Source organism: Nycticebus coucang, chromosome 1, assembly GCF_027406575.1.
Source record: "Nycticebus coucang isolate mNycCou1 chromosome 1, mNycCou1.pri, whole genome shotgun sequence".
Classification (NCBI taxonomy): Eukaryota; Metazoa; Chordata; class Mammalia; order Primates; family Lorisidae; genus Nycticebus; species Nycticebus coucang.
In genome coordinates, this window is record NC_069780.1 from 2,854,385 (window position 1) to 2,867,157 (window position 12,773).

General features: G+C 42.5%; 1 protein-coding gene across 3 annotated transcripts in view; it reads left to right on the plus strand.

The window, feature by feature from the left end:
- SLC4A4 (solute carrier family 4 member 4) overlaps positions 1-12,773 on the plus strand; it is a 394,952-nt gene that overhangs the window by 371,915 nt on the left and 10,264 nt on the right. For all 3 annotated transcript variants that reach the window (XM_053566691.1, XM_053565978.1, XM_053567426.1), the window contains exons 21-23: positions 3,884-3,952; positions 5,991-6,164; positions 8,471-8,635. In XM_053566691.1, coding sequence (XP_053422666.1) covers positions 3,884-3,952; positions 5,991-6,164; positions 8,471-8,635 — 408 coding nt within the window. The remainder of the gene's footprint in view (positions 1-3,883; positions 3,953-5,990; positions 6,165-8,470; positions 8,636-12,773) is intronic.

Consider the following 12,773-nt stretch of genomic DNA (forward strand, 5'->3'; position numbering starts at 1 on the left):
CAGCAGAAATAGTTCCTGTTAAGCTGGGGGTTCTGTGTGGAGAAAGTGGGGAGACTAAGAGCAGCAGAAAGATGAAAGGCAGTCTCCTGGGCTTACTTTTCCCATTTTCTGGCAAGTCTAAAGAAATAAAGATCAAGTAAAGTTCACTGCTAGTTCCATTGCCTTTGCTCGACTTAGTTTATCTTTAAAGTGAAGATTTATCTTTCAGATTTGTTTAGTGGAGGACACTGGCTGACTCCTGCAGGACACCACACCCTCTGCTCAGTTCCTGGGAACAGAGAAGTGGTGATGATGGTGGAGGGAGGGTGATAACACTTGGCATAGAAGCTCCTATTTACAGAGCTTGGCGTTGTATCAAGGGCTGGGCACTGACTTTTAGAATTTAGTCCTCCAGTGAATGACACTTACGAAATTATCTCCATTTTATAGGCAAAAAATTTTTGAACAACTTGCTGAGTCACAAAGTTCTTAAATAATAGAGCCAAGATTTGAACTCAGGCGGTTCTGATACACAAGCCAGTTTCATGGCCCTCATGGTTTACCACCTTTTAAAATAAAACTGTGTTTGCCTCAAAGAACTCATTCATGTTCATTTCCCATGGGAGATTTTCCACAGCTGCTTTGATCTAATTTCTAATTCTGTCTTACATGCAGAGAAAAATGGCATTTTACAAACTCCTAATCATACCTCATTCCAGTTTCTTTAATGAGGGACCAGATTGCAAGTCAGCAGTCCAAGTCATCAGCTTGGACCTTTAAGGCTCAAGGGAATTAGGATATTATTTTAATAACATGATTCCAAAGATATCTGTTACAGCTGAAAGAGCAATAGAACTGAAATAAAACCAGGGCTTTGGTCTGACCTTGGTGGCACTCCTACTGGCCTCTGCCTTTGCTGTCCTTTGCCCCCCACCCCGTGGAGGGATGAAGAGAGCTGTGCTGGGCAGTTGCAGCCTCTCTGCTTGTTGGTCAAGGTCCTCACGCAAATGGTGACACGAAAGTCATGTGCATCGTTTATGAAGTGTCTGTCATGAGCCTGACCCTGGACTAGACGTCTTGCACCCCACAGTCTTTATCGTAGCCACTTTCTAGATGAGCGCACTGGGGTAAGGGAAGCTAATGTTTTTCTCGCTGTTACTCAACTGGTAGAGAGCCACAATTTGAAACCAGAATTTCAAACTTGCCGTTAATCAGGATCTCATCCTGGTTTCACACACACACATGCGCACACACCCATACACATGCGCGTGTCGCACATGCGCACGGTGACCATTATTCTGCTGGCCGGTCTCACTTCCATACTGAATTCTGTGTTGGACAACTATGGTCTGCCTTTATTATTAAATTTATCCTTTCCTTGCTTTTCTTTTGGGGAATATTCAAACACTGTTTGCAAATCAAAAGGATGTATGAGTGAAAATGAAGGAAATGTATTCACTACAATTTGAAAATTTGGTGACGTGATCTAAACATGTTAAATCTAACTTTGATTTCATCTCAATTTTATTCTGTCTGGTCTTAGAATCAAGTTCTTATTTTTTCATTTGTAGTGCTTATTTAAAATACTGTCGTACTGATTTATAATTACACTTTTTTGGCTCCTTTGGTATGACTAATTATAAAATTTTCTTTGCATATTTTTATCATTTGGGAATTTTGGAAATGCCTGCAAACCTGATATACCTTGGGTTTTTTATGTTTTAATTTCTCCTGCCTTCTTTGTAAAAATATTTATCTGTTATTACTGTGTATATTAGTTTAAGCTCCATCTTCTTAAAATACATTATTCTTTTCCTTCCTTTGAGAAATTTCTACTATAATAAATATTCTATTTTGAAGAATTTTAAAGGATTAACCTGATATGACTCATGAACCAAATCCAATAAAAATATTCTCTAACCCAATAATTCTGTCACATTTAACCAAGATTTCCATACTGGAAGATTTTTATTAAGATGTGAAGGAAACGGTGAATTTCATATTTGTTATTGCATTGAAGTTGACCCCAAATCAAATTAAGAGTTCCTTCTATGTGCTGTTTTCCTTCCAAAAAAGAATAATTTAAAAAAAAAAAAGCACCTTTATGTCTACAGCTATCTTCCTATCCACACCCTATGCCATTCTGCATTGATGGTACCCGCTGATTTACTTTGTGGCACATTCAGTGATTTCTGTAATCCCAAATTCAGAGAGGGTGGACCTGCCCGCCAGCCTCAGCTTCCCTGTACTTTGATATTAGAACCATAGCAGAGAAAATGTTTAGCTAAGCTCAGGTGGGGGGGGCGGTGAGGATAAGGCCGGGGTGCACCCTTTCTGGTCACCTTCTTTTAAGCTATTAAAATGCTTTACTCAGATTAAAAAGTGACACTGCGGGAGCTGGGGCCGGTTTTCCGTGACTGAACCACACTTCTCTTCCTCTCACACCTTCTTTCCTTACCTCCAAATTAAAAATGAAATGACAAGGAAAAAAAGTAGAAGATATTTAAAATATGAGGCCAAGCAATGATACAGTCCCTTCGTTAGTCTGATCGTTTTACCTTTTGGTAACTTTATGCAGCAGAATTGTGAGGCACTGGAGCACGCATGTTCTGAGCACACGGGGCAGGTGGTGGGGCAGCCTGCTGGCCACCGCCGGTACCGCAGTGGCCCCTGCCCTGCCCAACACCAGAGACCATGCTGCCTGCTGCGAGTGGGTCATTCGGGTTTTTTCCTTAGTTCAAGATCAAAATTAGCTACAGTAAAAGTGTTAATATTTTTGAAGGAGCACTTTTATGTTTTATATAAATAAATGTCTTTATTTTATTTAAATGTAGCCATTCCTGTGGCTAACCAGTAACAATTGAGGACAGACGTGACACCCTTTAGAATTTAGTAGTTCTTCATGGTGGCCAAGGGGTCTCACACGCACCTGTTGTAGACAACCCCAGGAGAGACTGACAGAAAATATGCCTCTCCTGAAACATGCAGCGTTTCTTTAAAAATCGCTCTCAGGCCACACAAGGCCTTCTAGTTACAATAGCCTCCTTTATGTGGGTTTGGTGAGATTGGCCTTAATTGACTTGTGGTTTTAGTATTTTAGCTTTGAAAATCCTGAAATTACTTGAACTTCTTTTCAAACCCTAAAGTTGAGGACCTTTTTTTGTTCAAACAGAAGACTTCCCAGAAACAGAATCATCTTTGCCAGCTTGGTCTCCTGGTGCTGAGGGGGAGTTCACAGGGCTGGGAATAGATAAAATTCACAGACACATCACACTGGGACTTCTCATTGTTAAGACACTCTCTATTCATGTAAATGATTTTTTACTAACGAATACATGGAAATGTATCAATTCAGTTATAAAATATTTGTAATTAATTGCGTCCCGGTGTCCCGCTCCTTTTAAGCAGTGTTCTCATGAGGTGGTCCTCTTACTGTTCCTGAGAAGAGGGACAGTCTTCTGATGCTGATTTTATTGAAAGAGATAATATACTGAGGTGATAGATCATTTGGCAAAAATTACTAAGCAAAAAAACAAGGAACGTGGTCTTCAGAGTGGGACACCACCACCTCTTTCACCCTCACAGCCCACAGAGTGTCTGGTCTATTTTACATAGTCATTACTTCTAAGGAGAATGGGAAACAGAACTTTTTCTCCCATTAATCAAGAAAAAAAGTTGTTAAGGTCTTGCATGTTCACTATACAAAAAGGACAGCAAAGGAAAACTGAGAGTCCCTTTCCCTCTTCTTCATTTATTTCTGGTATAGAGTTTAGCTGTTTATCAATTGGTGAGTTAAGCACACAAGTCAGTGCTCATGATGTTGTCATAGCCTGTCTTCGTTTCCTCTCCTTTACTGTTCTCCTTATTGTTGTTTTAAACTCTTATCCATCCTTTTCCTCCCTAGTTTATTCCCATGCCTGTCCTGTATGGCGTGTTCCTGTACATGGGTGTGGCGTCCCTGAAAGGTGTACAGGTGAGTTTTCCATCCCAATCCACTCACGGTTTTCCAGCAGGAAGAATACTCCAGCAACAGATCTTTGTAGGAAAATACTAATCATTAATTGCTGAGTTTTTAAAGTGCATCTATTTTCTACTTTCTGCACCTGCTTTTTATTTTTTATTTAATCAATTAGTTACTGATGTTAATACATATTCATGTTTGTTTCCATGCATGCCCATTCTTGAAATAGGCTGTTAAAAGCTATTTAACCAGGAAAGTGAGAAAGCTATCATCTTTTCTCCTTTTCTTTCTTAGATTTCTGTTTCTCTCTCATCTGTATTTTTCTCTTTGTCTTGAGAAGGACGCCGGAATTTATCAGTGTGCTCTTCAAGATGGTCTATTTGCCCGTTTTCCTTAGCCTCACACACAAACAGGCTATTCACATGGCTAAGATCAATGATCAAAACTTTTGCACCAGTAAAAGAATAAAATCAATATGGCTTACATGCTGGTTCTCATGAAAACTTCAGCTATTTACAACTTTGGTAAAACTAACCTCCTTTAAAAAAAAAATATTAGGGAACATTTTTCAAAGGACTTTGTCTTTCAACTGAGATTGAATTGGCATCGGGAAACTGGACGTCCTAACCCTGCTCGCTGACACCTGTTAGCTGCAGCCTTTGCCCTTACAGTGTGTCAGTGGGAACAGACCGCGTGTTCCGTGAGCACCGTAAGAATTCATTTGAACCCCTTCAAAGTAGACCTTGCTTTCACTTGGTGAATCTACGTTAATTTGATTTTAGAGTCAGATAGAGCAGGCCAGACCCCTAGAAAGAGAAAAGGCTTACTTTCCTCTGATTAGGTCCATTGAGTAGAGCTCTTCAATGTTGGGAAGTTTGTTGGACAATATAAGGTGGTTCTTCTTAGAATGGACTAGGTGAATGGAATGTGGGTTCATTTGTGCCAAGGATGCTTTTAGGAAGTATAATTTATGAAAATCTGTTATTTTTACCTGCTATTTTTTATTCCCCTAAGTGAAAAAATGAAACTAATAAGGCCCCCAAACTAATAGTTCTTGTTTTTGTTTGACCTTTTTGATCAGGAGTTTGATTCTGTGTGTCCTGGGGTCTTACTGTTTGGAATACAGTCCATGTTTATAGAATTAAACAGAAGAAAGAAAGGGGCTGCCTCATAACACTAGGGAAGCAACAGTGCTGAGGGGCAGTCAGTGGTTTGTTAAATTCTGAAGTGTTGTTGCCTGCCCCCCCCCCAACAGCTTTTCTCTTTTTCTCACTTTTTTTCTTGACTCCTCCTCTTTTTTAGACCTTTTTTTTTTTTACAAGATTTGATTTAGGCGGAAATTGTATGATGCAGTGTTTATAAATCAGAAAGCCAGTCAAAAATGGCTCTGGGGGGTAAGAAAATCTTTTGAATAGATTATGCTAGCCTAGTTTACTTTTATACCTCTCTTTACTCTCCAGAGAGAAAATAGAGATGTTACTTCCGACTGCCTATCACAGAATTGTCCCACAATTATCCCACAGCTACTTACCGAGTGTCTTTCATGGACAGATCCTGTTCATCACGGTCACCGTCAGCGCTGCAGTTTCTCTCTGAGGCCGAGCACTCGGCAAGGCGATGTTCAGTGTTCATTTCTGCACCTGTTTTTACACGACCTCTCTTAGACTCACAGATCTAGTTGTTTACACCCTGAAACTCGCTGTACTATTCATGTGGCTTTTCTCTGAAAAGAAATAGGAATCCATTGCCAAATGACACGCCGTAGATCAGTAACGTGGGATTTACAAAGACACCCTTGCAGCCTCATGCTTCATACCTTTGAAACATTCCTGAAATGCATAGGATGTGTGCTGTCATTGAAGACTTGTGCTTTACTGTACTAGATTAGATTTCTGCACTCCCTGACCAGTTCTTTGTCCTCTGAAAAGGACACTGCTTGCCTAAATTATATATAGAGAGTAAGTCACTAGCGGTTGGTCAGTCGCAATGGAAATGGCCTTGTCTGCTCTTGAAGTGATGCAGTCGGACTCTCCTCCCTTCTCTCCCCCAGTTCATGGATCGTCTGAAGCTGCTTCTGATGCCACTGAAGCATCAGCCGGACTTTATCTACCTGCGGCACGTCCCCCTGCGCAGAGTGCACCTGTTCACTTTCCTGCAGGTGTTGTGTCTGGCCCTCCTGTGGATCCTCAAGTCAACTGTGGCCGCCATCATTTTCCCGGTCATGGTAGGGATTCCTTTGATTGAACCTACTCATAAGGTCGTACAGATGTCATGTTGTTTTAAGTGTAGGTCCAGATTTTTCCAGCTCAGACCTCATCACTATGATGAGTTATAATTTAAATTTCCCATGCCCACAACTGTTTGGGACAGACTTAGAATCAGCCTCACCTGAGCTCACATGCTGGCTCTGGTCAGTGAGCCTCTCTGGCTGCCCCTAGCCCAGCAGTAACATGGGCGGCACCATGATGGTTGTTCTGGGTGTCAGTGACCATCAGGTGCACAGCACAGTGCCCCACATTTAGCCAACACCAGTACATGTGAGTTACATTAAAATGTTGTCGTATAGTAGAGTCGATCTAAATAAGGACAGTTTCAGTTCAGATACACACGTGCCTAGCCACCTGTGAGAAGCCATTCAGGGCCTTAGAGGGAATGCCATAGAAGTTCACCTTTTGAGTTTCCTGTGGTTTGTGTCCTGCTGAGTTCAGCGGTGAGGGTGGGCTCTGTCCTTGCCATGGTGTGATGAACCGTGACCAGGAGCCGTCAGCCCTGCATTTGGCTTCCTTGCTGAGTTCTATACTTTCCTCTTCTTGCAAGGAAATATACACATAGGTACTGCACCAAGCCACCGAGGCGGCCTCGGGCTAGTGCTGTCTCCCGTGCAGGTTTGGAAACAGAATTTTCAAAAATTTACCACTTTTTATTTTTACAAAATTCTTCTTACTCTTAACCAGACTTATTATTTTATCTCATGTATTTTATAAGTTTTTAACCCCAAGGATACAGGGAAAAGTGGTATAAAATACCGGTTATATTTAAGTCAGTTTTTTTTTTTCTTAATTGTTCCTTATGTCTCTTTTTAAATTTTAAACTATATTAACTTACTGGAGAACACACTGGGTGTGAGTAATGACCTCCATATTGTCTTCAGACCTTCTAGTTTTGCTAAAACCAGAAAAGTGAAGCTAGACTAGGATCAATTTGAAATATATCCACTAAATCATTTATTGATTGTGCTAAATAATAAAAAATACTTTACTTTCGTGAAGTATTTTTATTTTTTCAGAGCTTTTATTTGGTCCCCAATTAATTCTGCAACAGATGATATTAATTCCTCTAGCAGCTGAGGAAACGGAGCCACAGACAGGGGGACACGGCAAACGCTGCCACCACACTCCTGTAGGCCGGCCCTATACCGGGCTGCGTGGCCACTACTGTCAGGAAAAGGCCTCCTAATGAACCTTAAAAGTTGCTCTTCCAGAGCAAGTCCTAGAACCAAAAACAGAGGTCAGAAATGAGGTTTGGAAGTGGACAGTTAGAGCCCTGTGTTTTCTGTCCTCACCTGGTTCCATGATCTTAGTAACATCCTCAGCGTCTCCAAGCTTTAGCTTCCTCTGCTGTCACAGGCACTAGTCTCTTCCTCATGGGGGTGGTCGTGATGAGTTGATGAGGTAACCGCACCCAGGGGCCAGCACAGCGCCAGGTGCACGGTGAGCGTTCAGTTACGGCAGCGCCTGGGGTAGCCCCAGGAGCCAGGCGGCCCGGGGGCGCCCTATGCCCGCACTCTGAGCACCGGACAGTTCTTCTTGATCTTCAAAAACCCATTTTTGTTTTAATTATGAAACAATTATGTCCAATTGTGAATACTTAGAAGTCAGATGAAGGCAACTTTTTGCCTTTAAACTTTTTTTTTTTTTTTTAATTTCGGCTTGCTTGTTCATTCTTCTTCGTTTGAAGTACTCTTTTTTTTTTCTTTTTGTTCATTTTCTTCTTCCTCTGGCGATGCTCTTTCCCGTTGCCTCCCCAGTAGCTGGGATTACAGACGCCCACCACAACGTCCGGCTGTTTTTGATGTTGTTAGTAGAGACGGGGTCTTACTCTGGCTCACTGCTGCTCATTCTGGTCTCGGACCTCTGAGCTCAGGCAATCCACCCGCCTCGGCCTCCCACAGTGCTGGGACTACAGGCGTGAGCCACCACGCCCGGCCTGTCTTTAAACTTTTTGTTATTTTATTTAAAATTTGACATGGAAGGTCAAATTAGTTTTGAAAAGTAGTTTTGAAAAAAATCCTTTCAAACGCAAATTCTAATTGCCAAAAAGCAATTCTAATTGACCGTGGTCATACATTATACCAAATAGAACAAAATGGTTTTCCACGGAGATTTTTTTCCAACTTTCCCCATGAGGATAACACGTCCACTTGGTAAGCGCCGGCACATCCTGGCCCGCTGTGTGGCAGCTGCAGCCTTGTCGCTGGCGGGGCTGGTGCCCTCCGCATGGGTCCCACCTGCCTGTGCTTTGCTCTCTCAGATCCTGGCGCTCGTAGCTGTCAGAAAAGGCATGGACTACATCTTCTCCCAGCAAGACCTCAGCTTCCTGGACGACGTCATCCCAGAAAAGGACAAGAAGAAGACGGAGGACGAGAAGAAGAAGAAGAAGAAGAAGGGGGGGAGTCTGGACAGTGACAACGACGAGGTAAGAGCCTTCCCAGGACCCCAGAGCGGAGCTGCTTAATGGAACTAAAGGGAAAATGCCATGTTTCTAGCCTGATGGGAGACGGAAGGCCAGGTTTTAAGAATGGCCATGCGACTCCACTCACTCCACCTTCCCCTGCCCTCTGTTTTTTCTCTCTCTTTTTTTTTTATATTTTCTGTAGTCTTTCGGTAACTAATAATGACTGATAATAACTTCTACAACAATTTCAAAACCCACATTTAAAGAAGTTTGATCTAATAGAAAAGAAGTTTGCTGACATTCTATAAAGAGTATTTTGTTTGCCATTAGTAATCCCGTATTTACATTTGAGTTAATAGTTCACGTTTGTATAATGTCAGGCCCTGGTGTGGAGACTGCACCTCCTGGGGTGCGTGTGTCTATCTGAGCAGGCTCTCCGCAGCGCCACACTCACCCAAGGGCTGCGTTCCAGCTGACTCAACCTGGCACTCCAGTGCCCCCACGGTAGCTCTTCCCCTTAGCTCTTCAATGACAAGGAAAGGGAGGTGGAGTCTGGGGTATTTTTACAAAATTACAGTGCTCCAGATGGTCTTCCTGCATTAGGTGATTAAGTTAGGAAATAAAATTATTGCCCATTTTTTTAGGAGACCATTACATAGAAACTCTGATGTTCCAGCAGAGATCTGTAATCAGGGCTATGAGAAACAGCACACACCCAGCTTATCCCAGAAGCCTCAGGAAAAGATTGCCAAAATAACATTTTCCATTTGAAAATTGTTTTGGCCTTTGCCCAGTGCAGTATCACAAATTATTTGTTTGTGTGTCATTACCCTTCTCAAGTAGAAATGTGACGTTTAGTGTCTGCTCCACACTTCGTAACTTGGATCGATCATGCACAATTCACCTTTCATTATCTTAACAGCCCTGTGAAATGTTCTGTTCCCATTTTATAAATGAAGAAATTTAGACCGAGCACTGTCTTTTTAAATGTTTTCAGCTTTATTGAGGTGTGACTGACAGATAAAGTTGCATATATGTAAGGTGCACAGTGTGGTGCTGTGATGCACGGATTTCAGTCCTGTTTCTGAATGTGTACAGCCACACTGGCAATGTCAAATCTCTGGCCAGGCCTCCTCGGTTGTTTCCTATTGATGAGGCTGGTTGCTTGCATTCTTTTTGTAGAACTTGGAAGTAGAACAGTGAAAGAAGCAGCAGGCAGAGTTGGATTTCAGGTACATGATCCAATAAGGTCCTCTGGAAGGTGCACTTAGTCGAGGGGAGGTTTTATGACTGTGTCATCCATCTGCAGTGAGAGCAGGTGTTTCCAGTGACCGAGAAAGAGAGAATGTGTTTAAACTGCAGCAGAGACTGAGGGACAGTATTAAGAAGAATGACGTGTTTACACACTGAATAGACATAGCAATTTGAAATTAATTTCTGGACCCTTCTACACCCCCCCCCCCAAAGATTGCTTTGAATATGAAGGTGCTTAAAGCAATATTTTATCTTGAATTTTCAAAAGTTACCTCAGTTTATGACACCAGACTTAAAATACTTTACACATTATGAATGCATGAAGTAATACTATGGGATATTCTTTTTAATTGTTCAAAGAAAAAAAATGAACATTTGGGAATATTTTATATTTACTGCTTTCCAGTGACAAAAGTTGGATCAGGTGAACTCCTCAATTATTTTCTAATTCTTAGATACAGTGTTCAACAAATTGTATTTTATTTAAACAATACTACTCTTTTATTAATCTTTACCACTTTTAATTTCAGGTTAATATGAGGGTATGTACGGTCGGATTGTTTGCATTTGTTAGGTAGAGTCCAGGTTGCAGGAGAGGCCTCCCCCAGCAGCTGTGCCCGGTGCCCTCACGTCGCACCCCTCGGAGAGCGCCCACACGTGCTCTCCTTCCTCCCCTCTTCTTGAATTTAAATGCGTTCTGCTCCCATGTGGGCGTGTAGTTGTTCATCTACTGTTTTCACGTTAGTATTGAAATCATTGGATGCTTGATTTTCCATTCTTAAGACGATGTTCTCCAAATCCTTTCAGGTAAATACAAAAGATGTAAAGTCTCCCTCTTTCTTTATGGCTGAATGGTATTCTGTGGTATACTACACACCACAGTTAGTTAATCCACTCATGGGTTGATGGGCACTTAGTATGATTCCACACCTTGGTGATTATGAATTGAGCTGCTTTAAACATTCTAGTGAAAATGTCCTTATGGTAAATTATTTTTTTTTCCTTCTGAGTAGATGCCTAGTAATAGGATTGTAGGATCAAATGGAAGGTCTGCTTTTAGCTCTTTGAGGATTCTCCATACTTCCTTCCAAAAAGCTTGTGTTGTTTTGCATTCCCACCAGCAGCGTAAAAGTGTTCCCTTCTCTCCACAATCTTGCTGGCATCTGCAGCTTTGAGACTTTGTGACATGGTCTGTTCTCTCAGGGGTTACCTCTCAAAGAGGTTTCGATTTGCATTTCTCTGATAATTTTCATGCATTTGTTGCCCATTCATCTTTCTTCTTGGGAGAAGGTTTTCGACTCCGTATTCCTGACAGATACGTATTCTTGAAGATAATGTGCGACACTGGTTTCTCTTCCCTTTCCTCCTCTCCACCACACCCCACCAGAACAAAGATACACACAGGCACGTTCGCTCCTACACAGGGGATCCCACCAGTGCACCTGTCCATGGTGGGAGGGCTCTGGGTTTGGAAGGCAACTCTCCTAATAGTCACCTGCTGCTTGTGTGGTGTGGCGTCTGTGGACACAGGAGCCACACTAGAACCTAGAGGTTACAAATGTAATATTTATGAGCAGAAGCAGTAAAAGTTATGGTTTGCCAACAATCTGAGCCCTTTACAGTCATGTTTGAACGTGCCTTGTAGGCTGTGGCTGAAGAGTGGCTGGCAGCCTGTCTACCCATACGTTCTCCTGTTTCGGGGAAGGGTTTGAAACACTGTGATAGGACTTGCTGTTCTCAGCATTCTTATAAAGGCAGCTGCAGGCGGCATCTTCATTGCTTCTTCTCTCTCTCTCTCTCTTTTTTGTCAATTGAAGGGCATTATCTTAGTTCTCTAAAATGACACTGTAGTTCATCACCTTTTTAGATTCGTCCTAAAAGAATTTTCAGTCCAGTAGTAGGTTTTAGGTGAACAGATTTTGACCCCTAGTTCTTATATTTTTCTTTCACCCAGAGCAATGGTTTTCAACCTGTGGGTTGTGACCACAGGCACTATATTAAAGGGGTTGAGCGGGTGGCTCCTGTGGCTCAGTGAGTGGGGCGCTGGCCCCATATGCCGAGGGTGGTGGGTTCAAACCCAGCCCCGGCCAAACTGCAATATAAAAAAAAAAAATAGCTGGGCGTTGTGGCGGGCGCCTGTAGTCCCAGCTGCTCGGGAGGCTGAGGCAAGAGAATCGCGTAAGCCCAAGAATAGAGGTTGCTGTGAGCCGTGTGATGCCATGGCACTCTACTGAGGGCGGTACAGTGAGACTCTGTCTCTACAAAAAAAAAAAAAAGGGGTTGAGCATTAGGAAGGTTGAGAATCACTGATAGAGAGATTGTCTTCTTGTTACTTTCAGTTAAGAGATGAATGAATTGGATCTCTTCAGTCTAGACACAGACTTGAATTTTAATGAACTTTTTAAAAGTTACATGATGGTCCTGTGAGACTCTGTTACAGTTTGGACTAGGTGGCTTGTTCTTTAAGAACCTTCACAATCAGCTGCTTGATTTTATCCTTTCATTCTGGTTATCTGACCATCATAAGCACCTTGCTTTTTTTTTTTTTTTTTTTGAGACAGTCTCCCTTTTGCCTTGGGTAGAGCGCCGTGGCATCATCATAATTCACAGCAACCTCAAACTCTTGAGCTCAAGTGATCCTCTTGCCTCAGCCTCCCGAATAGCTGGGACTATAGGTGCCCACAATAGTGCCCAGCTAGATTTTCAGAGACAGGGTCTCACTGTCTCGAACTCCTGAGCTCAAGTAATCCACCTGCTTTGGCCTTCCAGCGCAGAAGTGTGGTTGGGGTGGGTTATCTGAGGGATGATCCCTGCAGAATGCAGTTGGGGTGGGTTGTCTGTGGGATGATCCCTGCAGAGTGCAGTTGGGCTGGGTTGTCTGTGGGATGATCCCTGCAGAGTGCAG